This window comes from Physella acuta, unplaced genomic scaffold, assembly GCF_028476545.2.
Source record: "Physella acuta isolate Inbredline_101_S28 unplaced genomic scaffold, ASM2847654v3 ptg001534l, whole genome shotgun sequence".
NCBI classification, from domain to species: Eukaryota; Metazoa; Mollusca; class Gastropoda; family Physidae; genus Physella; species Physella acuta.
In genome coordinates this window covers 457224-484156 of record NW_026733049.1, presented here as the reverse complement: position 1 = coordinate 484156, position 26933 = coordinate 457224, and the positions used below count along the sequence as shown (strand labels likewise).

The following is a 26933-nucleotide window of genomic DNA, read 5'->3' as shown; positions in this document are numbered from 1 at the left end:
AATGCTTTATATTTATTTATAAGTATTTATTTATTTTTTTAATATGCAGGTAAGTGCATTAATATATCTCTATAAACATGCAGGTGAGAGGATTATATTTGTCTATTAATATACAGGTGGGTGCTTTATATTTGTCTATTAATACACAGGTGGGTGCTTTATATTTTTCTATTAATATACAGGTGGGTGCTTTATATTTGTCTATTAATAAACAGGTGGGTGCTTTATATTTGTCTATTAATACACAGGTGGGTGCTTTATATTTTTCTATTAATATACAGGTGGGTGCTTTATATTTGTCTATTAATATACAGGTGGGTGCTTTATATTTGTCTATTAATATACAGGTGGGTGCTTTATATTTGTCTATTAATATACAGCTGACAGATTTGTATTTCTCTACAAGCATACAATGAAATGGTTTACTTGACATATCACTAACTAACCTGGCATATTTGTATAGCACCAAACTTGCTATATTTGTGCAAGACAAAATGGTATTTTTGTATCCCCACACCTACTACATCTGTGTATAGCCCCACACCTACTGACTACATGACATTACCCCCCCCCCCGCCGGTCAATTACCTCCTGGACATTTCCACCCCCCCCCCCCGTATTTATCCCCCGGAGCATTTTACCCCCTGTCAATTACCCCCCCCCCCCCCCCCCCCCCTATCCCCTCAAGTTAGAATCCTAACTCCAATTCAAATTCTATACCTATATATTACCTTACTCGTAACATTAAGAAAAAGACCAAAACCTAAGCATTCCCATCAGCCTAAAACTTAACACAAAACCAAAATCAACTCTAGACATGGGTTTACGCCTAACCTTGACCACAATACTAACCCTAATCCTAGCCCTGACCCTAACCCTAACCTTGACCATAACACTAACCATAATCCTAACCCCTAAATCTAGCCCTAACCCTAGCCCTAACCCTAACCCTAACCCTAGCCATAGCCATTGCCATAGATCTAACCCTAACCTTAGCCCAACCCTTACCCTATCTGTACCTTAAGCTAGTCTGGCGGGGGGGGGGGGGGGTGGGGTAAACGACAGGGGGTAATTGATGGGGGGTAATTACTCCGGGGGTAATGTCAGGGGGATGTCCGTGGGGTAATTGACGGGGGGGGGAGAGGTAATGCCTGCACCCCACCTACTATATCTTTATAACACAATACCGACTGTATCTGTATAACCCCACACCTACTACATCTGTGTATAGCCCCCACCAGTGGCGTAGCCAGGATCATCTCAAGGGGGGGGGGGGTCCAATTTTTACCCGGGGACAAAACTTTCGATTTGCACCCCCCCCTCAAACTTTCGATTTGCACTCCCCCCCCCCTCAAACTTTCGATTTTCACCCCCCCCCCCCCCCTCAAACTTTCGATTTGCACTCCCCTCAAACTTTCGATTTCCACCCCCCCCCCCCCTCAAACTTTCGATTTGCCCCCCCCCCCCTCTCAAACTTACGATTTGCACCCCGCCTCATACTTTTTTATTTAATATACCGAAGGGTCTATGGGGGGGGGTTATGATCCCTCCCCCCCTAAACCCCCCTGCCTACGCCACTGAGCCCCACACCTACTATATCTGTATATCGATGCTATCTTTGACCCTCCTAAGGCTGGCATATCTGGAAACAGATCTTCACGACGCCGCACGTCAGGAAAGCTTTGTTTATCGGCTGCATGCTACAAGTCTTCCAGCAGTTCTGTGGCATCAACACGGTCATGTAAGTCTGTCTTTAACCGTCATGTAAGTCTGGTCTTTAGCCGTCATGTAAGTCTGTCTTTAGCCGTCATGTAAGTCTGTCTTTAACCGTCATGTAAGTCTGTCTTTAACCGTCATGTAAGTCTGTCTTTAACCGTCATGTAAGTCTGTAATTAACCGTCATGTAAGTCTGTGTATACTCGTCATGTAAGTCTGTCTTTAACCGTCATGTAAGTCTATATTTACCGTCACGTAAGTCTGTCTTTAACCGTCATTTAAGTCTGTCTTTAACCTTCATGTAAGTCTGTCTTTAGCCGTCATGTAAGTCTGTCTTTAACCGTCATGTAAGTCTGTCTTTAGCCGTCATGTAAGTCTGTCTTTAGCCGTAATGTAAGTCTGTCTTTAACGGTCATGTAAGTCTGTCTTTAGCCGTAATGTAAGTCTGTCTTTGACCTCTGTACCGCTTTATGACATCTGTCATGTAAGTCTGTGTATACTCGTTATGTAATTATGTCTTTAACCGTCATGTAAGTCTGTATTTACCGTCATGTAAGTCTGTATTTACCTTCATGTAAGTCTGTCTTTAACCGTCATGTAAGTCTGTCTTTGACCTCTGTACCGCTTTATGACATCTGTCATGTAAGTCTGTGTATACTCGTTATGTAATTATGTCTTTAACCGTCCTGTAAGTCTGTCTTTAGCCGTCATGTAAGTCTGTCTTTAACTGTCATGTAAGTCTGTCTTTAACCGTCATGTAAGTCTGTCTTTAACCGTCATGTAAGTCTGTCTTTAACCGTCATGTAAGTCTGTCTTTAACCGTCATGTAAGTCTGTCTTTAACCGTCATGTAAGTCTGTCTTTAACCGTCATGTAAGTCTGTCTTTAACCGTCATTTAAGTCTGTCTTTAACCTTCATGTAAGTCTGTCTTTAGCCGTCATGTAAGTCTGTCTTTAACCGTCATGTAAGTCCGTCTTTAGCCGTCATGTAAGTCTGTCTTTAGCCGTAATGTAAGTCTGTCTTTAACCGTCATGTAAGTCTGTCTTTAGCCGTCATGTAAGTCTGTCTTTAACCGTAAGTCTGTCTTTAACCGTCATGTAAGTCTGTCTTTAACCGTCATGTAAGTCTGTCTTTAATCTCTGTACCACTTCGTCTGATTTTAATTACCATCTGATGCTTGTCTACACAAAAGGATGGAAGTGTTTTTATTTTAATATCAGATGTTTCAACGTTTATCTCTGTTGAAATGGAAGGGAAAATAGATTTTGTCAAATTTGTAGTGGGTATAGATATACACTCGTCAAAGGTTTTTTTTTAGAATGTAACCTATAATTTAAAAATAATATTTTTTTCAACAAGTTAAAGAGTGAACACATGTTCTCTTTAATGCAGTATTTGTAACCATTGAGACTATATGGACACCAGAGGCGTAGCTAGGGGGGGGGGGGATGGGGGGGGGTGGGTGGGGGGGGGTGCGGATCGCACCGGGTGACACCATTTAGGGGGGTGACACCAAGGCAAAAAATAGTAAAATATTTAGACAAAAATTTGAGAGGGGGGGGGGGGTGCAAATCGAAAGTTCGAGGGGGGGGGGGGTGCAAATAGAAAGTTCGAGAGGGGGTGCAAATCGAAAGTTTGAGGGAGGGGGGTTGCAAATCGAAAATTGAAAGTTTGTACCCGGGAAGAGTCGCTACGCCTCTGAGGGGGTGACACCATTAGGTGCCGCACCGGGTGACACCCGACCTCGCTACGCCACTGATGGACACACAAAGTGGGATATGATTTAAGTTTACCCGATCTGATTGACACCTATCTTGGGAAACTGTTTCGTTTTCTTATTGAGTTTCTTTTAATTAGTTTCATAGTTTTATATTTAAGATGATTGCCTTAAGTTATTCGCATTTCCCCCGCCGCTAATTAAAAAAAAATCTATAATATTAAAATACGCATAATCGAGATTGCTTTCAAATAAAAACAGTTAAAAATAAACATGTTTTGTTTCGTTTAACACGTGATAAAAAATATATTTTAAGTCGTGGGTGTTGTTAGAAACGGTAAAGGGGGGGGGGGGGGGATCTTTTCTATGTCCTTAGGGTATGCGAGCAGTGTTTCTTCCAGACTTTTTTCTCCGGGGTAAGGGGGGGGGGGGCACTTGAAATTTTCGGGGGGGGGGGGGGGGCTGACACTGTTAAAAGTATATACTTTCTATATAAATTATATAAATTTTATTTCGTTCGGGAGGGGGGGAGGGCGGTAGAATTAGCCCCCCCCCCCGAAGTGATGCGTGGAAGAAACTTTGGATGCGAGTCAGATTTACATTTTTACAACGTGCATGGTTAGCTTTAGTTAGACAATTGTCTCTGGGAGGGGATGGGGATGGGGGGGGGGTCACTGGGGAAGAGCGAGTGTAACGATGCCTGAATGAAATACTAAGCACGTGCTATCACTGACGGTGTCGCTTGACTCTACAGATACTACAGCGGCTCCATCCTGTTGAGCGCCGGCTTCTCCACGGAAATGGCCATCTGGTTGGCCTGCGTCCCGGCCGTCTTCAACTTCCTGGCCACATTCATCGGTCTCTGGGCCGTCGAGTCGCTGGGACGGAAGCTGGTTCTGACGTTAAGTTTTCTAGGTCAGGTCACGTTTCATTAACCCCTTGTTTCGTAATCCTTGGGACGGAAGCTGGTTCTAACGTTAAGTTTTCTAGGTCAGGTCACGCTTCATTAACCCCCTTGTTTCGTAATCCTTGGGACGGAAGCTGGTTCTAACGTTAAGTTTTCTAGGTCAGGTCACGCTTCATTAACCCCCTTGTTTCGTAATCCTTGGGACGGAAGCTGGTTCTAACGTTAAGTTTTCTAGGTCAGGTCACGCTTCATTAACCCCCTTGTTTCGTAATCCTTGGGACGGAAGCTGGTTCTAACGTTAAGTTTTCTAGGTCAGGTCACGCTTCATTAACCCTCTTGTTCGTAATCCCATGGGACGGAAGCTGGTTCTGACGTTAAGTTTTCTAGGTCATTTCACGCTTCATTAACCCACCTTGTTCGTAATCCCTGGGACGGAAGCTGGTTCTAACGTTGAGTTTTCTAGGTCAGGTCACGCTTCATTAAACCCCTGGTTCGTAATCTCTGGGACGGAAGCTGGTACTAACGTCGAGTTTTCTAGGTCACGCTTCATTAACCCCCTTGTTCGTAATCTCTGGGACGGAAGCTGGTTCTAACGTTAAGTTTTCTAGGTCAGGTCACGCTTCATTAACCCACTTCGTTCGTAATCCCTGGGACGGAAGCTGGTTCTAACGTTAAGTTTCCTAGGTCAGGTCACGCTTCATTAACCCCCTTGTTTGTAATCCCTGGGACGGAAGCTGGTTGTGATTTTAAGTTTTCTAGGTCAGGTTACGCTTCATTAACCGCAGTGTTCGTAATCTCTGGGACGGAAGCTGGTTCTAACGTTAAGTTTTCTAGGTCACGCTTCATTAACCCCCGTGTTCGTAAAACTGCCATTGTCAAGGACGACACGACTGACTTAAATACGTACACAGGACACTACTTCAATTTTGATAAAAATTAATTACTACATTCATATTTGAAACAGTGGTATAGTCTTAGTTAGTTTTGAAATTTTTGTTTTTAAATAAAAAATTTTAAGACATTAGAGTTAATAAATTAGTGTTCACAATTAAACAAAATTTGTAAGATATTGAGTAAATAAATTCATGAAAGTATTCTCAAGGCAAACATTTGGCATTAAAAAGTAAGAATGAAGAAAACCATAGGCAGAGCAATTAATTTGTGTCTTTGAGGTACTCCAGTTCACAAGATATGAAAAAACCACAAAAGCGCCTTCTACTTTCTCCGTGTTATATAATTAGGTGACTATTCCTTTGGACTCGCATTGTTTGTGTATAGAGAGAGTGCCTTCATATAGGGGATGACACCAAGATTATTCTTGGGGAACTACATGCGTTTTCTCTAACGTGGAACAATGAGCTTAAGTCATAGTGGGACGGTGTGGTTGAATGGTAGAGCGTTCGATTGCTAACCCGAAACTCTCGAGTTTCGAATCCGGGTCCAAGTCAGTAGGACGTCCCTGCCACGTGTATTCTATTTCACTTGCCCCGCCATAAGATCTTAGCAATGAGCTAAAGACATAATTATCGCAATGAGATAAATATTAATGTATGAATTTACCTAGCAGTAAAGCTGTGAGGCATTTTGTTTCAGCTTTTAGATTTCAAAAACCAGTTAACAAATGAAATCTCATCACACGTGATAGACAAACTTGACCACTACCTTCCACATGAGAACAACAAAATTGACCACTACCTTTCACATGACACTAACAAACTTGACCACTACCTAATGATATCTGGCCACTTAACACTAACAAACTTTACCACTACCTTTCACATGAGACCAGCAAACTTGACCACTACCTTTCACACGAGACCAGCAAACTTTACCACTACCTTTCACATGACACTAACCAACTTGACCACTACCTTTCACATGAGACCATCAAACTTGACCACTACCTAATGAAATCTGGTCATTGACACTAACCAACTTGACCACTACCTTTCACATGACACTAACCAACTTGACCACTACCTTTCACATGACACTAACCAACTTGACCACTACCTTTCACATGACACTAACCAACTTGACCACTACCTTTCACATGACACTAACCAACTTGACCACTACCTTTCACATGAGACCATCAAACTTGACCACTACCTAATGAAATCTGGTCACGTGACACTAACCAACTTGACCACCACTTTGCAGCGATCGCCGTGGCGTTGTGTGTCCTGTGTTTTGGTTTTGCCATGAGCTTGGCCGAGTCACCGGAAGCGAACCCAGCCAACGAGCCCAACTCTGTTGCTGACGAGTGCTCTAGTATGACGTGAGTTCATTATGAGATTAATTCATTAAAAACGTTGTCTTTGCCGTATTCAGTGCATTCGGGCAACTTTGATGGATAAGTTCAATTTTAGCCTTATGCCCCATTTACACAGACGGTATATATATATATATATATATATATATATATATATATATATATATATATATATATATATATATATATATATATATATATATATATATATATATATATGGGTGTGTGGGTGTTGTTGTACTTTATATATATATATATATATATATATATATATATATATATATATATATATATAAAGTACAACAACACCCACACACCCACTAACATATAGCTTATCTTAAAAAAGTTTTCGTTTAATGAAGTTTGGAGTATTTTTACATTTGTTCCAAGCATATTGTAAGAACAATATACTGTCATGCCGCGGTGTCTTATGTATTTTTTTATCTGTATCCCGTACCTCGCAATAAGCGGAATATTGCGTTAGAAAAAATAACTTTAAAAAGAGTGTTTTCGGTATAGTTGTGTTAGAAATATTAATTTATTGTTGTACTGAAACATGAAAAGATGTAGGCGACTCTTTCGAACCTGATGATGAAATAGTCAGAAGAAATAGCGCTGACCAATTTCTGTGGCTCAGGCATGAATGTGTTCAGTTCTTTGTCCGGCGCCTTTGATTTTTCTTTACTTTAGTCAGGTACCCGATAGAGCTGGGTTGGCTCAAGAGACGAAATAGAACTTATAAATCAAATGTAGGCTGGACTGCTCCAACTGTCATTGGCATCGTGTATGTCTAGAATAAATCACATTGCAATAGGGCTGGTAAGTAGGTCACCAACCAGTTCTACGGCTCAATAAAACCTGCATGAGCCAGATAACATGTTGGTGACCTACTTACCAGCCCTATTGAGCTCTTTATGTTTCTCACTCTCCCCCATCTCCACAGAACGTGCAATAAATGTATAGAGAAAACAGACGTGTGTGGGTACTGCTTCTTAGAAAACACAATCAAGAAGCCCTCGATGGGTGCCTGCACGAGGCAGGTGGAGTCGAAACCACAGGAGTCACGAAGGTACTCAAGATACGGTCGGTGTTCTAAACCCGACCCGTCCAGCTCTAACAAGTACCTGGCCGAGAATGTTCAGTACAACACGGCGTACTGTCCATCGGTCTACTCGTACTTCGCCGTGGGTGGTTTGATGCTGTTTGTTCTTGGGTTTGCTCCCGGTAAGTGGTCTGTCGTTTCAACGCGGTCTTATTGTAGTAAGATTCACCCTGACAGAACCTCTCGGTACCAACTCCACTCAATTTAAGCACAACCTGGGTACTAAAATTTACCTTAACAGAACCTCTTCGTACTAGCTTTCCCCCTTAACAAATCCTCTTGGTACTAACATTCACCCTAACAGAACCTCTCGGTACCAACTCCACTCAATTTAAGCACAACCTCGGTACTAAAATTCACAATAACAGAACCTCTTGGTACTAGCTTTCCCCCTTAACAAACCCTCTTGGTACTAACATTCACCCTGACAGAACCTCTCGGTGTCAACTCCACTCAATTTAAACTCAACCTCGGTACTAAAATTCACCTTAACAGAACCTCTTGATACTAATATTCAGTCAAACACAACCTCGGCACTAACAGTCACCTAAACACAACCTCTTGGTAAAAATATTCATTCTAACAGAACCTCTTGATACTAACATTAATAAATCAAACAAAATCTCTAGTACTAACATTCCCCTTAACCGAACCAATTGATACTAATATTCAATGTAACAGAACCTCTTGAAACTAACATTCAAACAGAACTAATAGTTTACCTTACAGAACCTCTTTGTATAAATATTCAATCTAAAAGAATCTCTTAGTACTAGCATTTCCCCCTTAACAGAACCTCTTAGTGCTAATATTCAACCTAACAGAATATCTTGGTATTTCCAATCACCCTAACAGAACCTCGGTATTAACATTCACCCTCACAGAACCTCTAACCTCTACAAATCATCCCTACAAAAACCTAAAATTTTGTCTGACGCCAACTTGACCTCTGTGACCCGTGTAGGTGCCGGCCCGATGCCATGGACAATCAATGCCGAGATCTACCCCATGTGGTGTCGGGGTGTGGCCAACTCCCTGGCCACGACGTGTAACTGGGTCTGTAACTCGATCGTCACCGCCTCATTTCCCTTCATGATCGCCAACTTCACGGCGTGGGGTAGGTTTTTTACTTCGTGAGTTGGGGCCAACCCAGGGGCTTTTAGCGTAGGGTTTTTTTGCCAGCTTTGACCAATCAGTTAAAAGTACTGGGTATTATAATCTTCAGTCGGCTTAATGCTTTTGCTTGTCTTTCTGTCTGTCTGTCTGTCTGTCTGTCTGTCTGTCTGTCTGTCTGTCTGTCTGTCTGTCTGTCTGTCTGTCTGTCTGTCTGTCTGTCTGTCTGTCTGTCTGTCTGTCTGTCTGTCTGTCTGTCTGTCTGTCTGTCTGTCTGTCTGCCTGCCTGCCTGCCTGCCTGCCTGCCTGCCTGCCTGCCTGCTTGCCTGCCTGCCTGCCTGCCTGCCTGCCTGCCTGCCTGCCTGCCTGCCTGCCTGCCTGCCTGCCTGTCTGTCTGTCTGTCTGTCTGTCTGTCTGTCTGTCTGTCTGATTAAAGTTCACTTAATGCTTGTTTGTCTGCCTGCAGTTGGCTGAATGTTTGTCTGTCTACCTGCTGTCAATGTCTGTCTGTCTACCTGCTGTCAATGTTTGTCTGTCTGACAGGAACATTCCTCCTGTTTGCTGTCATCTGCGCCATCGCCGCCGTGTTTGTCCTGATATTCGTGCCAGAGACGAAGGACAAGACCCTGGAGGAGATAGAGATCCTCTTCATGACGGGGGAGACGAGGGAGCGGGCTCTGGCTGCCCGGGAGGCGCATGACATCCGGCGCTCAGTCGCCAAGGAGGTGGAGATCGAACCCAAGATGAGCGTAGGACCTACAGGGTCCTCGCACATTTATTAACTCGCTCACCTCATCCTCATCATCCTTGCTCGTTTGAAATTAACGGGTGTTAATATTTATTAACTCGCTCACGTCATCGTTATCATCCTTGCTCGTTTGAAATTAACGGGTGTTAATATTTGTATGCGAGTGGGAACACAAGTGCTTGAAGTCGATACCAATCCTAAGCTTTAACGCTAGACATAACCCCTTCTCTCTCTTTAACCGTAAAGGTTAGGTTTCGTCATTGGTTAAACGAGGAAGTGTACGTTAGGTTTATCGGAAGGTTTAACAAACCATGAGTGAATATTATTTAGAGAACAGTGTTTTAGGTACACTTTGGGAGTTAGTGTATGCCCTGATGAACGTAGTTGTAAAAATCTAGCCAATGACAAGGAATATCGTCACGCGGGCGACCCAGCTACTGTAGCTATTTTAGTTCTTAAGGTCGGCAGCTAAAGTTCCTAATGGGCGGGTCCCTGGTAGAAAACATCAATATATATATATATATATATATATATATATATATATATATATATATATATATATATATATATATATATATGAGTACTAGCATGAAGCTTTACCGTGGATTGTTAACTTAAAAGTGTAGAAGTTACAGCTTTTTCCTGCTCTGTACAAGGATGGGTCTATGCTGTTTTAAATATTTCCATATAGGGAACATAGAAAAGCACTGCTATCTACCAATAGAAAATACATTTTTAGCTTTGCGTAAAAGAATATCGTTTACACCCTTTTAAGCGCGTTTAAAATGGTTTCTATTTGTCATAATACCGAATGTTACTTTTCACTTTTGCTTTTTCGGGTAATTTATTTCCCATCAGTTAAATTATTACGGGGACCTGCGCATTACACTGTAAATCTGTTTGAAAAGTAAGTGTTAATTTGTATGAAAATACAGGAATCAATGTTTTATAATGGGTTATCGGTGTGGGCTTAACCTAATACATATTGTGCAATGACTTATCTATATGCATATGTTACATCTCACTGAGGACATTCGCGAAGCCTTAATTCCAGCATGAATAGAGAGCCAGGTGTACTTACTTTTGTTTCCCAAGATAGGATCAAATTTTGTTTTTTAAAGATTTTTTAACATCAATGTTTACAAATATATATGTTGTAATATAGGAGACTGGGCGGATATTTTTTGTATTGAAATAAACTTTGTACATAATGTATGAACAGAAGTATTGAACTATTTTATTTTTGGAATGGTGTGGTCGAGTGGAAGAGCGTGGTCGAGACTGCTAACACCAGAAGTCCTAAGTTCGACCCCCCACCTCCGGGCAGATGAAGCTAGCTAGCTGGAGACAGCAATCCATCTAGGAGAGACAACTCCAAAATCAAACAACTGCTGCCTTGTTTGTTCTTGGTTGGACAAGGGCAATGGAAAGAAATCCAGAAAGAAAAGCAGACTGAAGTCGGAATCAACGCGTCATATAGCTCATAACATGTCACGAAATACTTAATTATGTTGGATGAAATCCCCTTTAACACTACAACTAAGAAGGAAGAGCTATTTTTATACAGTTACACCAAACACTACAAATATACTTAGCCAAAATGGCGCATATTTTATAAAGTCATGTTTTCTACTTACCAAAAGTTACTTCCATAGTGGTTTTTAGCGATCATCGCTAAAATGTATCTAATATATTTCTCGATTGGCTTATGCTATTATTTTTGTAGCTAAGGAAAATTAGTAATTACTTTTGTATTTTAAGCGCATTTAAAAACTTTCTACTACAATTTTCTAAATACCACGTTTGTTTTAAAATGAACTCTCATTACTAAACAAAAAGTGGAATCGATAGCCAGAGTTTAGTCCAATTAACAACGAAACTAAACTTTAAAAGCTGAAAAATCGATCAGGCTGATACACAAAAAGGACAAACAGAAATATGATGTTTAATCGATATATATTTTATCATTCTTAAAATGCGTGAAATTTTAAAATAAATATGTACATTAAACTGTCGTCACTAACTACATAAAATACCTCTCAAAATTGTTTCAGTAACGTTCGTAAGTTAAACAGTCGTATTTTTCTTCAAGTAAATGAATATAAAATATTTTAGACATAAGATTATATACTGAATTTTAGACTTTTAGGCAATCTAAAATTTAGTTTTAAAAATTAGCATATACATGATATAATCACATTTATAAAACAACAACAAAGACGATTCGACCTTTGATCCTAGCCGGGTTTGAACCTCAGTTCTTTGAAAATCGTCATGCCAGCAACACAGTAGGTCTATCGTATAAGGGATTTTTTTCCTACTTACATCACTGTATGAGTCAGGTTTCGGGTCATGGTTGGGTTCAATGCTACGACCAAGGTAAAGTAGCGGCACAAGAAATGGGTTCAGTACGCAAGGCCGGTTTTTTTTTTTTTTATAAGTAGCAAAGTTTTATTAGCTCGGTGGTGGTTGGGGGAGTGGAAAGCAATAACAGTTGTGCTGTATGTCAAGCTAAATGTCATGCTAACATGTCACGCTATAATGTCATGTAAAATGTCATGTGACATTGTCCTGTGAGATGTCATCTGAAAATGTCCAGTTACTCAACAATCGTCTTTCTGCTAAAATCTCAAGCTACAACTAGATCTTCCAACTAGTGCTATAGGCCTACTTCAACTATGTCGTCTTGCAGCTAAAATGTCATTGTAAATCTAAAACATAATCCTATTGCTAAAATGTCATCACACAGCTGCTAAAATGTTATCCTACAACTAAAATGTTATCCTTCAGCTAAAATGTCATCCTAAAGCTATAATGTCATCCAGCGGCAAAAATGTCATCTTACAACTAAAATGTCATCCTACAACTAAAATGTCATCCTACAACTAAAATGTCATCCAGCGGGTTAAATATCCTATAGCTACATTTTCATGCCACCCTTCCATCTCATATTTCAACCTGTACCTACAAAGTAAAGACAATATGTTCCCCATTGTGAGTTTTAACACACATCAGTAGATACCATTGACAATCCACGCCTCTTTAAGTAACTAACTTTAAAATAACTTTATAAGCTTTTGCCAGTTTGAACAAATCAATTAAGTGTTTTCTAAACAAATCCCTTAGAAGGGTTTGCGAATTAAAACCTGCCGTTGTCGGATTAACCCCCGTCTCTTACAACACAGGAATAGAAAGGTCTAGAGGTTCAAGAAAATATCTTCCACTAGATAAGTTTGAACAAGATCTTTACTATAAATATTAAGTATTCATCTTCTTAACAGTTTTATATTTCATGGGTAACAAGACTTTGTTTTAATTTGCATTGTAACATCACACACAAGAAAACACAATAATTCATACAATGTAATTGAATTAGAACATAACGTTTAACACAATGTAAAACATAACATAACATACATTATATTTTTGAAAGCGATGGGAGATCGAACTATTGTTGGAATGTTTGAATAAGGAACGGGCCAATCAAATGCAAGCTCTCGACGATCAAGTCACTTCCGGATGGTTCAAACATCGTCTGCCAGATTTTAAATTAACGGAAACAAAAATATTTTTACTTAACTCCCCCATCACCACATACACATAATATACATATAATATGTGAAATATTGGAGTCGTCTGATTTCCCCCCCCCCCCCCCCGGTTTTCTACTCGATCTTTTGACCAAAGTTTCCAGTTTTTTTTTTGTTTATTGATATCTAAACAGTTCTGGTTTTCATTAGTCATTTATACAATTAATTTAAATTAGAAGATTATAAAGTTATATATATATATATATATATATATATATATATATATATATATATATATATATATATATATATATGCCTATATATATATATATCACAACGAAGCGGATAGAATGAATGACTAGCGCACTCGTTTAGATTTTAACACGCCACAACCTGCTTGCAGCAGTCATGCACAAGTACTTTACCACACGGTGACCGGAAAGATGCGCAGCGGAAAACTGCGCAAAGGAAAAGTGCGCACAAAAAAGGGCGCAATGGCATTTTCGTTTTCTTAAAACGAGCATTTATAAACATTAAAAAAGATTGAGTACATGTAGACTGTAGCATAATAAAACATATTACCACGAAATTTGACAAAATTTAAGCGTATTAGTATAATTAGTTTGTATTTGTGCATTTTTCTGTTTGGCGCAGTTTTCCGTTGCGACATCTTTCCGATTGCGCATTTATTCTGAGAACCGTACCACACACAATCACACACACACATTATCTCTATCTCTCTCACACACACAAAACTGCACACGTCAACACTCGCCGTGAAAAAATAATTCTAGTAGTATCCACACGAGCACGTAATTTTACAGCTTCGTGTCGATTTTCCTCTCCGGTTCCGGCACGTCCTTTTCGTACGCCGGATTGTCCTTGCCCTTCTTTGACCCCATAAACAGCCGCTCCACCTCCTCCAGGCTTTTGTTCTTGGTCTCTGGCACAAAGGCGATGGTGAACAACAGACCGAGGAAACAGATGCCAGCGAAAAGCCAGAACGCTCCTGAAATTGTCGTATAAGGGGAGAATATTTAGTATAAACTAAATCATCGGTGCTATTTAAAAGAAAAAAAAATCAGTACCCTAAAAAATTCAACACTCAACATTTTCAATTAAAATATTTAAAAACAAATTTCAAATTTAAAAAAAGAAATAACATTTAAAAATTGCCAGGAAAATGAAAAATCACATGAGCATAATAAACTAAGAGTAAGTGCCTTTAAAGAAAATACTTCGCTTAAATTTGGCCAACAACATAACAAACGAACAAATCTGGCAGCGAAGGAACCAACGACGTGGAAGATGAGATCCGCCTAAGAAAATGGTACTGGAATTCCCATACATGATTTATGTCCAGCATTGCCTTGAATGGAATCCCAAGGTAAAAGAGGAAACCCAAAGAACTCCTAAGCCACGACTAAGAGGAAGGTACAAAATAGTCTGGTTACCAAGGTAACGGATAAACACGCTAATTACAATGGATATGCTTGTTGGTCATACACCTGCCCTGGGATGCATGATATACTTGCACACGTGTTGTTGACTACCGCACGTGCAGGCTACTCACCGTATTTGGTTATCGTCTCCGTGAGAGTTAGGAAGAAGAGCAAGACGACGAGGTTACAGATCAAGTTGCAGGCTACTCACCGTATTTGGTTATCGTCTCCGTGAGAGTTAGAAAGAAGAGAGAGACGACGAGATTACAGATCCAGTTGCAGCCGGTGGCGATGGATGTGCACGTGCTTCTGGCCCACATGGGGTAGATCTCAGAGTTGATGGTCCACGGCATGGGGCCTAGCCCTGGGGGGAGAGGATAACACCTTTATAGCTGGTGGGTAAGACTTTTATACCAGGTGTATTACACCTTTATACCCGTTGGGTAACACCTTTATACCAGGTGAAATACACTTTTATACTTGGTGGGTAACACCTTTATACTTGGTGGGTAACACCTTTATACTTGGTGGGTAACCCTTTTATACTTGGTGGGTAACACCTTTATACCAGGTGGGTAACACTTTTATATTTGGTGGGTAACACCTTTATACCAGGTGGATAACACCTTTATACCCGTTGGGTAACACATTTATTCCAGGTGGGTAACACCTTTATACCAGGTGGGTAACACTTTTAGACTTGATGGGTAAAACTTTTATACCAGGTGGATAACACCTTTATACTTGGTGGGTAATACCTTTATAATTGGTGGGTAACACCTTTATACCTTGTGGGTATTACCGTTGTGAATAGCATCTTTATACCTGGTGCCTAATACCTTTATATCTTGTGCATAACATCTTTGTACCTGATTTTCTCCACATCTATATAAAACATCTACAGTAACACCTTACAATTCAATCAACTTCCCTTCCGCCATCTCAACTAAATCTACCACACACTCCGCCCACTACAAAACCTAGCACCCACCCCTCGCAACATACACACAACGATATCTAGGCCATCTAACCACACAATTCACACACTAGACCATTAACCCACCCCATACACCACCAAATAGACCATCTATCATTCCCACCTCTAGACCATCTACAACGCCCACCCACTCTAACTTGACTATTTATCATTCCCACCCACTCCAACTAGACCATCTACACATCTCCAAACACAACATAACTAGACATTCCCCCCTCCCCACTACACCAACTAGACCCCCCCCCCTCCCACTACACTTTCTTATAAATATCCAAATCACGTCAGTCACTCTACCCACAAACTCTGTCACACACTCTCTCACACACTCTCTCACACACTCTACCCACACACCTGCCAACCCTACTCACCTGGGGCAAACGCCATCACAAACAGAGCCAACCCCAGCACCGCCATCCAGGTGTAGTCTGTCGGACAGAACCCGTGGGCCCAGGTGAAGTTCTTGTTCTTCTCCGTGACGTTGCGGCCACACCGCCCGTGGGTGGAGTACTCATCCTCGTGGTCAAACTCGGCCGTGACGCACGAGCCAAAATGGCCGTCACTGTCCCCGTAGCAGAAGCCGCAGTCCTTGTTTTCGATGCATTCTTCGCACGTTCTGTGGGAGGCAAGGGTGCTTGTTAGTTGGGTAGTTGGGTGTGTGTGTGTGGGGGGGGGGTAGTGTTGGTGGAGAAAGGGGGAATCTGTTGGTTAGATTTGTGTGTGTGTGGGGGGTGTATTGGGGATGGGGGGTGGGGTTAATGTTGGTAGAGACAGGGGAAATTTGTTGGCTGTGTGTGTTTTGTGTGTGTGAATGTGTGTGTGAATGTGTGTGTGATGCTAGTGGAGAAAAGAGAAATCTGTTAGTTGAATGTGTGTTGGGAAGGGGGGGAGCGGGAGTAGTGCTGGTGGAGAAAGGCTGAAATCTGTTAGTTGGGTGTATGTGTGTGTGTGTGTGTATGTGTGTGGGGGGGAGGTATTGAAGGTAGTGACAGGTGCATCCCGTTCATCGGTTGGGGGGGGGGGGGGAGTGCAGTTGTGGACAGATAAAGGGCAGTCTGCAGAAAACGCTTTATTATCGTCAGTAACACAATTATTCCATTTAATGATCCAATTAGATATCAATTTAAGGAATAACAACAAATAAAACTAGATATTCTGTGTACTACCGACCTAAATCACCTAATGTATATAATTAAAGTACATCGTTTTGCCGTGTTAACTCACGTGTATAATTTAACCGAGCAGAGATCTGTTTTGCCGTGTTAACTCACGTGTATAATTTAACCGAGCAGAGATCTGTTTTGCCGTGTTAACTCACGTGTATAATTTAACCGAGCAGAGATCTGTTTGCTGACTGTTGTTCCTGTCATACGACACCTCCGTGTAGTTCCCGTCCAGGTCAGGTGAGAAGTTGGCGGACAGCTGGAAACCTGCGGCCAGGACTATCAGAGCGATGACCACACCTGGACGGAAGGGAAACAATCCACATCATCAGACGGAGGGTTGGTGTGGTGATATTTTCATGCCCCCCCCCCACTTCCTCTCACAGATATAAGCATACTAGTGTGTAACAAACTTTTAAATGCAGAAAAAACAAGACAATGAGCAATAATTTTCAGGTTCCCAGAAAAATGCACTATCGGAAAACCGCGCAAAGGAAAACTGCGCAAAAAGAAAATAATTATAACAATACACTTTAATCTTGTTATGTTTCGTAAAAATATGTTTTATTATGCCACAATGTACATGAAGTCACTCTTTGTGAATGTCTATATATGCTCTATTTGAAAAAAAAATCACTTTTTTTGTGCGCAGTTTTCCAATGCGCTTTTTTTCAGTGAACAGAATTTATTTTGAGCAACGTTTGTAAAAAAAAAAATGAAGCTAGTAGCTCTAGATTGTTCCGCAATACATTAATTTTTATTTACGATGCTAATTTGCGTCCTCTGCAGAGTTTCTTCCATTCATCTCTTCGGGGGTTGGGGGGGGGGGCTTTTTACGAAATGGAATTTATATAGAAAATATATACTTTTACCAGTATCCGCGTGGATTCTTGCCGGCGGCCCAATCCAGCACTGGATATTTATAATAAACAACCCGCTCTAAATTCACATAGGCCTACAAAGTGTAAAGAGTGTTGAGAAATCACGGTAGTGTAAAAAGAAAATGTGCTCACCTATGAAACTGATGACGGTAAGTTTTTTACGACCCAGACGCTCCACCAGTGCCACGCCCACAATGGTGGACAGGAAGTTGATGCCGTTTGGTACCAGCACGAGCCAAATGGCCAGCTTAGCTGAGAACCCCGCCATTCGCAAGATGGTGGCACTGTAGTATCTGTTTTAAAAAAAACACCAAGGGGAAGCAATCAATTCGACCGTAGGATGAAACTTTTTTTTAGTTATCTTTCTTAGAAGCATGGTGAAGAAAACTATTTGAATTAAACGAATTACAGTTAATGTTAGTTACGGTTCATTGGTTGATTTCTACACATTTAAAAAGTTAATAAAATATTAATTTACTTTCTCTCGTGAAGTCTTTTAATTAACGTCATCGACAAAATCTACAATTGATATAATTAATGCTAACATGCTTAATGTTCTTCAGCAAAAGTAGAGTTACAAATGTTTTTTAATATAACGTTTTCTGAGAAAAATTTAACCTGATTTCTATTTTCTCTAGGTTAGTAAATGATTAATTCAATCGATGACATATTTTACTAATTAAGTGGTGGTCTCGTCTACAGAAGAAATGTCACTGCACTGTTAGTTCGTTCTACCCTGAAACTTTACTACAATATCTGATCTGACCAATTACTACTCTATCCTACAATAACTGATTTGACCAAGTACAGTTCTCGCTGACCTAATGAACTTCTTAAATTCTTACTAAGCTTCAAGAAGCAAAAAACAAAACACGTAAACATTTTGTAACACAAATCTACAGCAGTAACAAAAGGTTATCGTTAGGTCATTGAACTCACATGACCGTGTTGATGCCACACAGCTGCTGAAACACCTGCAGACCACAGCCAACAAACAGCGCCTTCATCACGTGACGGGTTCGTATCACGCGACCCAGCACAAAACCTGGGGATGATGACAAGTATCTGAGTGACAAGTGTGGAAATAACAAGTGTGGAAATAACAAAAATAGTTTATAACAAAGGTAGAAATAAAAAAGATAGAAATAACAAAGGTAGTAATAACAAAGGTAGAAATAAAAAAGATATAAATAACAAAGGTAGTAATAAAAAAGATAGAAATAACAAAGATAGAAATAACAAAGGAAGTAATAACAAAGGTAGAAATAAAAAAGATAGAAATAACAAAGGTAGTAATAACAAAGATAGAAATAACAAAGATAGAAATAACAAAGGAAGTAGTAACAAAGGTAGAAATAACAAAGGTAGAAATAACAAATGCAGAAATAACAAAGGTAGAAACAACAAAGGTAGAAATAATAAATGCAGAAATAACAAAGGTAGAAATAACAAAGGTAGAAATAACAAGTGTGGAAATAAGGGGTCATCCATAAATGACGTCACACTCGTAAGGGGGAGGGGGGGGGTCCGTAATTTTGTGACGATGTGTGATGAGGGGGAGGGGGGGGGGGTTCAGATGTTGCGACGTCACATTTTTGCATTATAAAAAAGCAATGTTAGAAGACGAATTTTAGACGTTATTTCGCATTTTAGATAACTGTTTTAATAAATGTAATAGTTTAGACAAGATTTTAGAAAAATATCGATGTTTTAAAAAAATTCAACTGCAATTTTGAGGGGGGTTGTAGGTTGAGGTGTGACGTCATTTTGGCGGAGGGGGGTCTGGCTTTTTGTGACGACGTGTGACGGAGGGGAGGGGGGAGGTAAAAATCGTCAAAAAAAGCGTGACGTCATTTATGGATGACCCCTAACAAGTGTGGAAATAACAAGTGGGGAAATCACAAATGTGGAAAAATCAGGGAATCAGTCTTGAAAACTGTTAACTCCCAGGAAAGAGGTAGGAAACAAATTAAACATCGATATGATGGAATATGGAATTAGATTACTTATTTCCTTTTATCTAAATACATTCACACTTCTTACTTCAAACTTGTTAATTATACACTTGTTATTTATAAACCAGCAAATAATTTTTTTTCAAAGGGAAGTAAAAGAAAAAAAGGGAGATAAATATACAAAGGGAGGAAACTGTCCGTTAAAACCAACCCGATTGTTTTCTGCTCTCCTCTAGGGCGTCTTTGATCTCCTTCATCTCCTCCTCCACGTCCAGGTCACCACGGATCCTCTGTAGAACCTTCTTGGCTTTCTCGTCCTTGCCCTTAGAGACCAGCCACCGGGGGGACTCGGGCAGGTAGATGAACCCGATGAACTGGATCACCCCCGGGACGCCGGCCAGACCCAGCATGTACCTGGCAGGAGGTGGTGGAACATTCAGTGGTGTTGGTACAAGACATGCAGGTGTACTAAAATACACACATTTTTACCCGCAGTCATGCACTCACCAAGTATAAGTGTGTATAAAAACTTTTATAACGATAAACTTTTCCATGCACTAAAACTGTAAAGCAAACTGGACATGTTACTTAAGTTACAGATATAAAAACGAGATTTGCATTAAAATAATTTCTTGAAAATTTTAGTGACCGATATATGATTATAGGGGGATTATCTTTTTTTTTTTTGTAAAGGGTTAAGCTCTGTATTATCTCCCCTCATCCCTGCACCATTCTGTTTCATAATATTCTGCTCTTTATCGAAACGACACATGTGTCTCATATATATATATATATATATATATATATATATATATATATATATATATATATATATATATATATATATATATATATATGTATATATGATTATTGAAGATCTCCAACCAGTATCCAGCCACACACCCACATACCCAACCACGTTAGTCTAAACTAATCATTGTCCTATCTGCCCTCTCGCCATAAAAAAAAAGAGAAAAAAATAACCTACCTCCAGCCATTGTCCACCTCACTAAAGGCCCCAGCGATGACACTAGAGATGAGGATACCGATGGTGATGAAGAGCTGGTTGATGGTCACTAGACGCCCGCGGATGTCTGGGGGTGCCGCCTCTGCCACGTACACGGGCACCGTCATGGAGGCGAAACCTGACATAATGGAAAAAACAAAAGATTGAAAGCATTGACGAAAGCCCTTACATTAGACACACACACGAACAAAACATCAGGTCTGTCTTATCTATCCCCACCCAATTTCTTACTTATCCCCGCCATCACCTGTCTTAACTAATGCCACCATGTCTTACCTATCCCCTCCACCTGTCTCACCTATCCCCTCCACCTGTCTCACCTATCCCCACCATCTGTCTCACCTATCCCCTCCACCTGTCTCACCTATCCCCACCACCTGTCTCACCTATCCCCACCACCTGTCTCACCTATCCCCACCACCTGTCTCACCTATCTCCACCACCTGTCTCACCTATCCCCACCATCTGTCTCACCTATCCCCACCACCTGTCTTACCTATCCCTACCACCTGTCTCACCTATCCCCACCACCTGTCTCACCTATCCCCACCACCTGTCTTACCTATCCCCACCACCTGTCTTACCTATCCCCACCAACTATCCCCACCACCTATCCCCACCACCTATCCCCACCACCTGTCTTACCTATCCCTACCACCTGTCTCACCTATCCCCACCACCTGTCTCACCTATCCTCACCACCTGTTTCACCTATCCCCACCACCTGTCTCACCTATCCCCACCACCTATCCCCACCACCTGTCTCACCTATCCCCACCACCTATCCCCACCACCTGTCTTACCTATCCCCACCACCTGTCTTACCTATCCCTACTACCTGTCTCACCTATCCCCACCACCGGTCTCACCTATCCCCACCACCTGTCTTACCTATCCCCACCACCTGTCTTACCTATCCCCACCACCTATCCCCACCACCTATCCCTAGCACCTATCCCCACCACCTGTCTTACCTATCCCTACCACCTGTCTCACCTATCCCCACCACCTGTCTCACCTATCCCCACCACCTGTCTCACCTATCCCCACCACCTGTCTTACCTATCCCCACCACCTATCCCCACCACCTATCCCCACCACCTATCCCCACCACCTGTCTCACCTATCCCCACCACCTGTCTTACCTATCCCCACCACCTATCCCCATCACCTATCCCCACCACCTATCCCCACCACCTGTCTTACCTATCCCTACCACCTGTCTCACCTATCCCCACCACCTGTCTCACCTATCCCCACCACCTGTCTTACCTATCCCCACCACCTGTCTCACCTATCCCCAGCACCTATCCCCACCACCTGTCTTACCTATCCCCACCACCTGTCTCACCTATCCCCAGCACCTATCCCCAGCACCTATCCCCACCACCTATACCCACCACCTGTCTCACCTATCCCCACCACCTGTCTCACCTATCCCCACCACCTGTCTCACCTATCCCCAGCACCTATCCCCAGCACCTATCCCCAGCACCTATCCCCAGCACCTATCCCCAGCACCTATCCCCAGCACCTATCCCCACCATCTGTCTTACCTATCCCCACCACCTGTCTCACCTATCCCCACCACCTGTCTTACCTATCCCCACCACCTATCCCCACCACCTATCCCCAGCACCTATCCCCACCACCTGTCTTACCTATCCCTACCACCTGTCTCACCTATCCCCACCACCTGTCTCACCTATCCCCACCACCTGTCTCACCTATCCCCACCACCTGTCTCACCTATCCCCACCACCTGTCTCACCTATCCCCACCACCTGTCTCACCTATCCCCAGCACCTATCCCCACCACCTGTCTTGCCTATCCCCACCACCTATCCCCACCACCTGTCTTACCTATCCCCACCACCTATCCCCACCACCTATCCCCACCACCTATCCCCACCACCTGTCTCACCTATCCCAACCACATGTCTCACCTATCCCCACCTGTCTTACCTATCCCGATGCCCACAACAATCCTCCCCGCCAGTAACATCTCCTTGGTCTGCGAGGCTCCCATAATAATGGCACCAGCCACGAAAACAACGGACGCCATCATGATAGTTATCTGCGGGCGTTAAGAAAAAGTAAAGATTAAATAACGTCAGAATATTCCAATGATTACCCACTGAAGCAAATTTTTTTCATCAAGCGGATGGGCAGTTTAAAAAAATAGTTACACTAATTTAAGACGACAGGTGACACTGTTGTAATCTTTCACAGGCTTGAGAGAGGAAATGAAAAGGATTATGGGGCGTCTACAACCGACGTCATTTACCTAGATCAAGCCTGGGGTACAGACTTCAGTGCTGATGTCCTAAGTAAAGGGGGGGAGGGAGGTGAGTAGTGAAGTACTTGATGCTCCATGGGGCAGAGGTAGTAGAGTTTACCTGTTTCTGTGACCTCGGCATATGAAGAGATAGGGGGATCAGCACTATGCCCAGGCGACTTCACTTTCCCTAACGTGAGTCAGGTACCCATCAGAGCTGGGTGGACTTGGGGAAGTTCTAATAACTAGAGCCCGAGATCCGAACTCAAAACTTTCCGTTAGCAGTCGAACGCACTACTACTCGACCATACCATCCCTCCAAAATGGGTGGGGTGGTTATAATATGTGACGTAACAAAAAAAAACTTTGTAAAAGAGATTAATGTTCATTAGGCCTTTAGTTGTTTTACGATAAAAACCGATAAAGAGGAAAGGGTAGGTCAAAATCCACAAACATTTTATGACATCATTTATGGGTAACCCCCCCCCCCCGTGCATCAAAATAGATCTTAAATAAAAAAAATTACAAATTAATATCGTTTAGAGAAAAGAAAGGAAAACTAAAGAGAAATGGAAAAGAATCTGGACGTGGAACGTAAAGTCAGCTAGCAAACAACTTTTGCCGCCTCCCGTGCATCTCCTACACCTCCGGGTGGGGGGGGGGAACAAAATGAATTCCCGTCAGTTTTAACTCTAACCCAGGGTCATCACAGTGGACCTGACACCCACCTTTCTGCCCAGGACCTGACCCTCACCTTTCTGCCCAGGATCTGACCCTTACCTTTCTGCCCAGGAAGTCGCAGGTAAAGCCTGCAAACAAAGCAAACACGGCCGCCGCCCCCACGGTGCCGCTGACGATCAGTTCCTTCCAGATGGTGGACAGGTGAAACTCTTTCTCGATCAGCAGCATGGAGCCCGACACGATACCTGAAATATAAATGGTGGACAGGTGAAACTCTTTCTCGATCAGCAGCATGGAGCCCGACACGATACCTGCAATAAAAGTAGTTTTAATTAGTTACATGGAGCCCGACACAATACCTGAAATAGAGGGTTCAATTAGTACATGGAGCCCGACACAATACCTGAAATAGAGGGTTCAATTAGTACATGGAGCCCGACACAATACCTGAAATAGAGGGTTCAAGAAGTACATGGAGCCCGACACGATACCTGAAATAGAGGGTTCAAGAAGTACATGGAGCCCGACACGATACCTGAAATAGAAGTTTTAATTAGTACATGGAGCCCGACACGATACCTGAAATAGAGGGTTCAAGAAGTACATGAAGCCCGACACGATACCTGAAATAGAGGGTTCAATTAGTACATGGAGCCCGACACAATACCTGAAATAGAAGTTTTAATTAGTACATGGAGCCCGACACGATACCTGAAATAGAGGGTTCAAGAAGTACATGGAGCCCGACACAATACCTGCAATAAAAGTAGTTTTAATTAGTTACATGGAGCCCGACACAATACCTGAAATAGAGGGTTCAATTAGTACATGGAGCCCGACACAATACCTGAAATAGAGGGTTCAATTAGTACATGGAGCCCGACACAATACCTGAAATAGAGGGTTCAAGAAGTACATGGAGCCCGACACAATACCTGAAATAGAGGGTTCAAGAAGTACATGGAGCCCGACACGATACCTGAAATAGAGGGTTCAATTAGTACATGGAGCCCGACACAATACCTGAAATAGAAGTTTTAATTAGTACATGGAGCCCGACACGATACCTGAAATAGAGGGTTCAAGAAGTACATGGAGCCCGACACGATACCTGAAATAGAGGGTTCAAGAAGTACATGGAGCCCGACACAATACCTGAAATAGAGGGTTCAATTAGTACATGGAGCCCGACACAATACCTGAAATAGAGGGTTCAAGAAGTACATGGAGCCCGACACAATACCTGAAATAGAGGGTTCAATTAGTACATGGAGCCCGACACAATACCTGAAATAGAGGGTTCAAGAAGTACATGGAGCCCGACACAATACCTGAAATAGAGGGTTCAAGAAGTACATGGAGCCCGACACGATACCTGAAATAGAAGTTTTAATTAGTACATGGAGCCCGACACGATATATGGAGCCCGACACGATACCTGAAATAGACGTCTCAATTAGTAATATGGAGCCCGACACAATACATGGCGCCCCGCACGATACTTGCTATATAACTGAACATTTCTACTAACTCATTTTCCTTTAACATCATGAATGATGTTTCCGTTTACATCAATATTCCCAGAAATGATTTTCAAACTTTGAAGTAATGGACAGATATATTTTATTCATTTAATTTCTAGTTTCTTTGTTAAAATTTCAAGAGTTCTATTGTGTTGCCTTATATGGTGTAGTAAAATGTGCATGCCGTCTACTTTTATTGCCTATATATAATTGTACCATTACCGACAAAGCACTTCACCTGGATGGTAACAAAATCCACATTTATATCCAGGGACTGAAGTTAGATGTAACTAGTTGAATACCTCACGATTGTTTTTATAAAATAAAATAAACTGAAGCCTAAAATCATGTTTTGAGTCATTAAAGCTGGCAAATGGGGATGGATCAAGAGAGGCAAGAGGACAACACTATGAGGCAAGCGTTAGACTGGAATCCCCAGGGGAGTAGAACAGTAGGCCAACCCAAGCTATCCTGGAGTTAGATAGTGAAAGGGGAAGTCAAGCAAGGGATGCTGGGATAACTTGGGCTGAACTAAAGAGAACTGCCCAAAAACCGAGTCTGTGGGAGAGGTGTGGTTGCAGCCAGTGTTTCTTCCAGACTTCTTTTCTCCCGGGGGGGGGGGGGGGCACTTGAAATTTTCGGGGGGGGGGGGGCGGTAGATTTTTTTCGGAGGGGCGGACACTGTTAAATGTATATATTTTCTATATAATTTTCATTTCGTTCGTGGAGGGGGCGGGGGGGGGGGGGGCGGTAGACTTTCTTCGAGGGTGTCCCCCCCCCCCCCAAGTGATGCATGGAAGAAACTCTGACTGCAGCCTTTTGCTCCTCATGGGCTCCAAACAAATAAGCCAATCATGTATTGGGCTTAATTAATTAAAACCTAGCAATCAAGGATCAGACAAAGTTAATTAAAACCAAACATTACCTGTGTCGTATCCAAACAAGAGGCCTCCGATCGTGGCAAAACACGCCAAGTAGTAAACAAAGAAGGGAGTTTTCCCTGGGGGCTTGTCCCCCCGGGACTTTTTCCCGCCGCTGTAGAGACCATTCGGAGCGTGCTCCATGCCCGGCTGTGACGGCTGTGACGGCTGTGACGGCTGTGACAGCTGTGACGGCTGTAGAGGGTCTGTTTCAGCGCCCGGCTTAGCTCCGAGTTGACCGGCTGTCGTGTGCTGGGAATGTCCGGCTACGAAAGAGCCGCTCGCGAGAAACTGTTTAAACTTTTGAAAGAAACTCGAAGTTTTTGGGAAATGGCTTTCGCTGTTGCTTCGGCGTATACTTAATCCAGGGTTCGATTTGTCGGGTTGGGTTCGGGTCCCGGGGTAGGAAGATGTTTTATCGTTGTGCGAGTTGAGACCGGTCGTGTCTTTATCTTCCGGCTTCCATAAAATAACCGGCTTTCCTTTTAACTCCTGCCGGTTGAGTTCATGAGAGGAAGAAATCGAGCTTTGACTAGACGAGATCGGACTTTCCTCAGTCAAACTGTTGTATGTGGTGTAGGTTACTTCCCCTGGATTTCCAGTTAGATTAGAGTTATCCCCATAGTCCTCCGCGCGTCCCCCTGATTTAAAGAGTAACGGCGTGTGTTGTTGGGGTGCGGGGGTCTGGGGCGTCAGCAGGGGGTACGCCGCTGATGGTTGGGGCGAGCCGCCGGAAGTGGTTGAGGCGCTGCTCTCTGGTCTTGCGCCCTTGTACTGTGGGGGATCTGGAAAGGAAAAAATATTAAGTTAAAATTTACTGACAGATTAATTTTTTTTTCACACAAAGTGGCACGAATTAGTTACCATGGTTACACATTGCTGCATAAGTTTTATAAAGGGTGTCTGACGAAAAAACTCATCTTAAGTATTATTTCTGTAAAGATACATTGGACATTGAATA

The 26933-nt window shown here is 42.3% G+C and overlaps 2 protein-coding genes across 2 annotated transcripts in view; one reads left to right on the top strand and one right to left on the bottom strand.

Moving 5' to 3' along the window:
* Positions 1 to 1632: 1632 nt before the first annotated feature.
* On the top strand, positions 1633 to 10407 carry LOC131928712 (proton myo-inositol cotransporter-like; the record flags this gene model as incomplete). Its single annotated transcript, XM_059284798.1, has 6 exons — positions 1633 to 1741; positions 4188 to 4348; positions 6504 to 6621; positions 7559 to 7839; positions 8682 to 8834; positions 9374 to 10407. Coding segments are annotated over 6 exons (1061 nt in total), but the record flags the coding sequence as incomplete, so codon positions are not given.
* A 3489-nt stretch (positions 10408 to 13896) lies between these two features.
* Positions 13897 to 26933, bottom strand: part of LOC131928715 (proton myo-inositol cotransporter) — a 49669-nt gene continuing 36632 nt past the window's right edge. Inside the window, exons 4-14 of the mRNA XM_059284804.1 lie at positions 25978 to 26757; positions 23629 to 23774; positions 22536 to 22647; positions 20532 to 20688; positions 19755 to 19957; positions 18528 to 18633; positions 17721 to 17881; positions 16863 to 17007; positions 15916 to 16160; positions 14762 to 14914; positions 13897 to 14117 (exon numbers count right to left, since the gene is read on the bottom strand). Of these exons, the coding sequence (XP_059140787.1) occupies positions 13927 to 14117; positions 14762 to 14914; positions 15916 to 16160; positions 16863 to 17007; positions 17721 to 17881; positions 18528 to 18633; positions 19755 to 19957; positions 20532 to 20688; positions 22536 to 22647; positions 23629 to 23774; positions 25978 to 26757 (2399 nt within the window). The 3' untranslated portion in view covers positions 13897 to 13926. The remainder of the gene's footprint in view (positions 14118 to 14761; positions 14915 to 15915; positions 16161 to 16862; positions 17008 to 17720; positions 17882 to 18527; positions 18634 to 19754; positions 19958 to 20531; positions 20689 to 22535; positions 22648 to 23628; positions 23775 to 25977; positions 26758 to 26933) is intronic.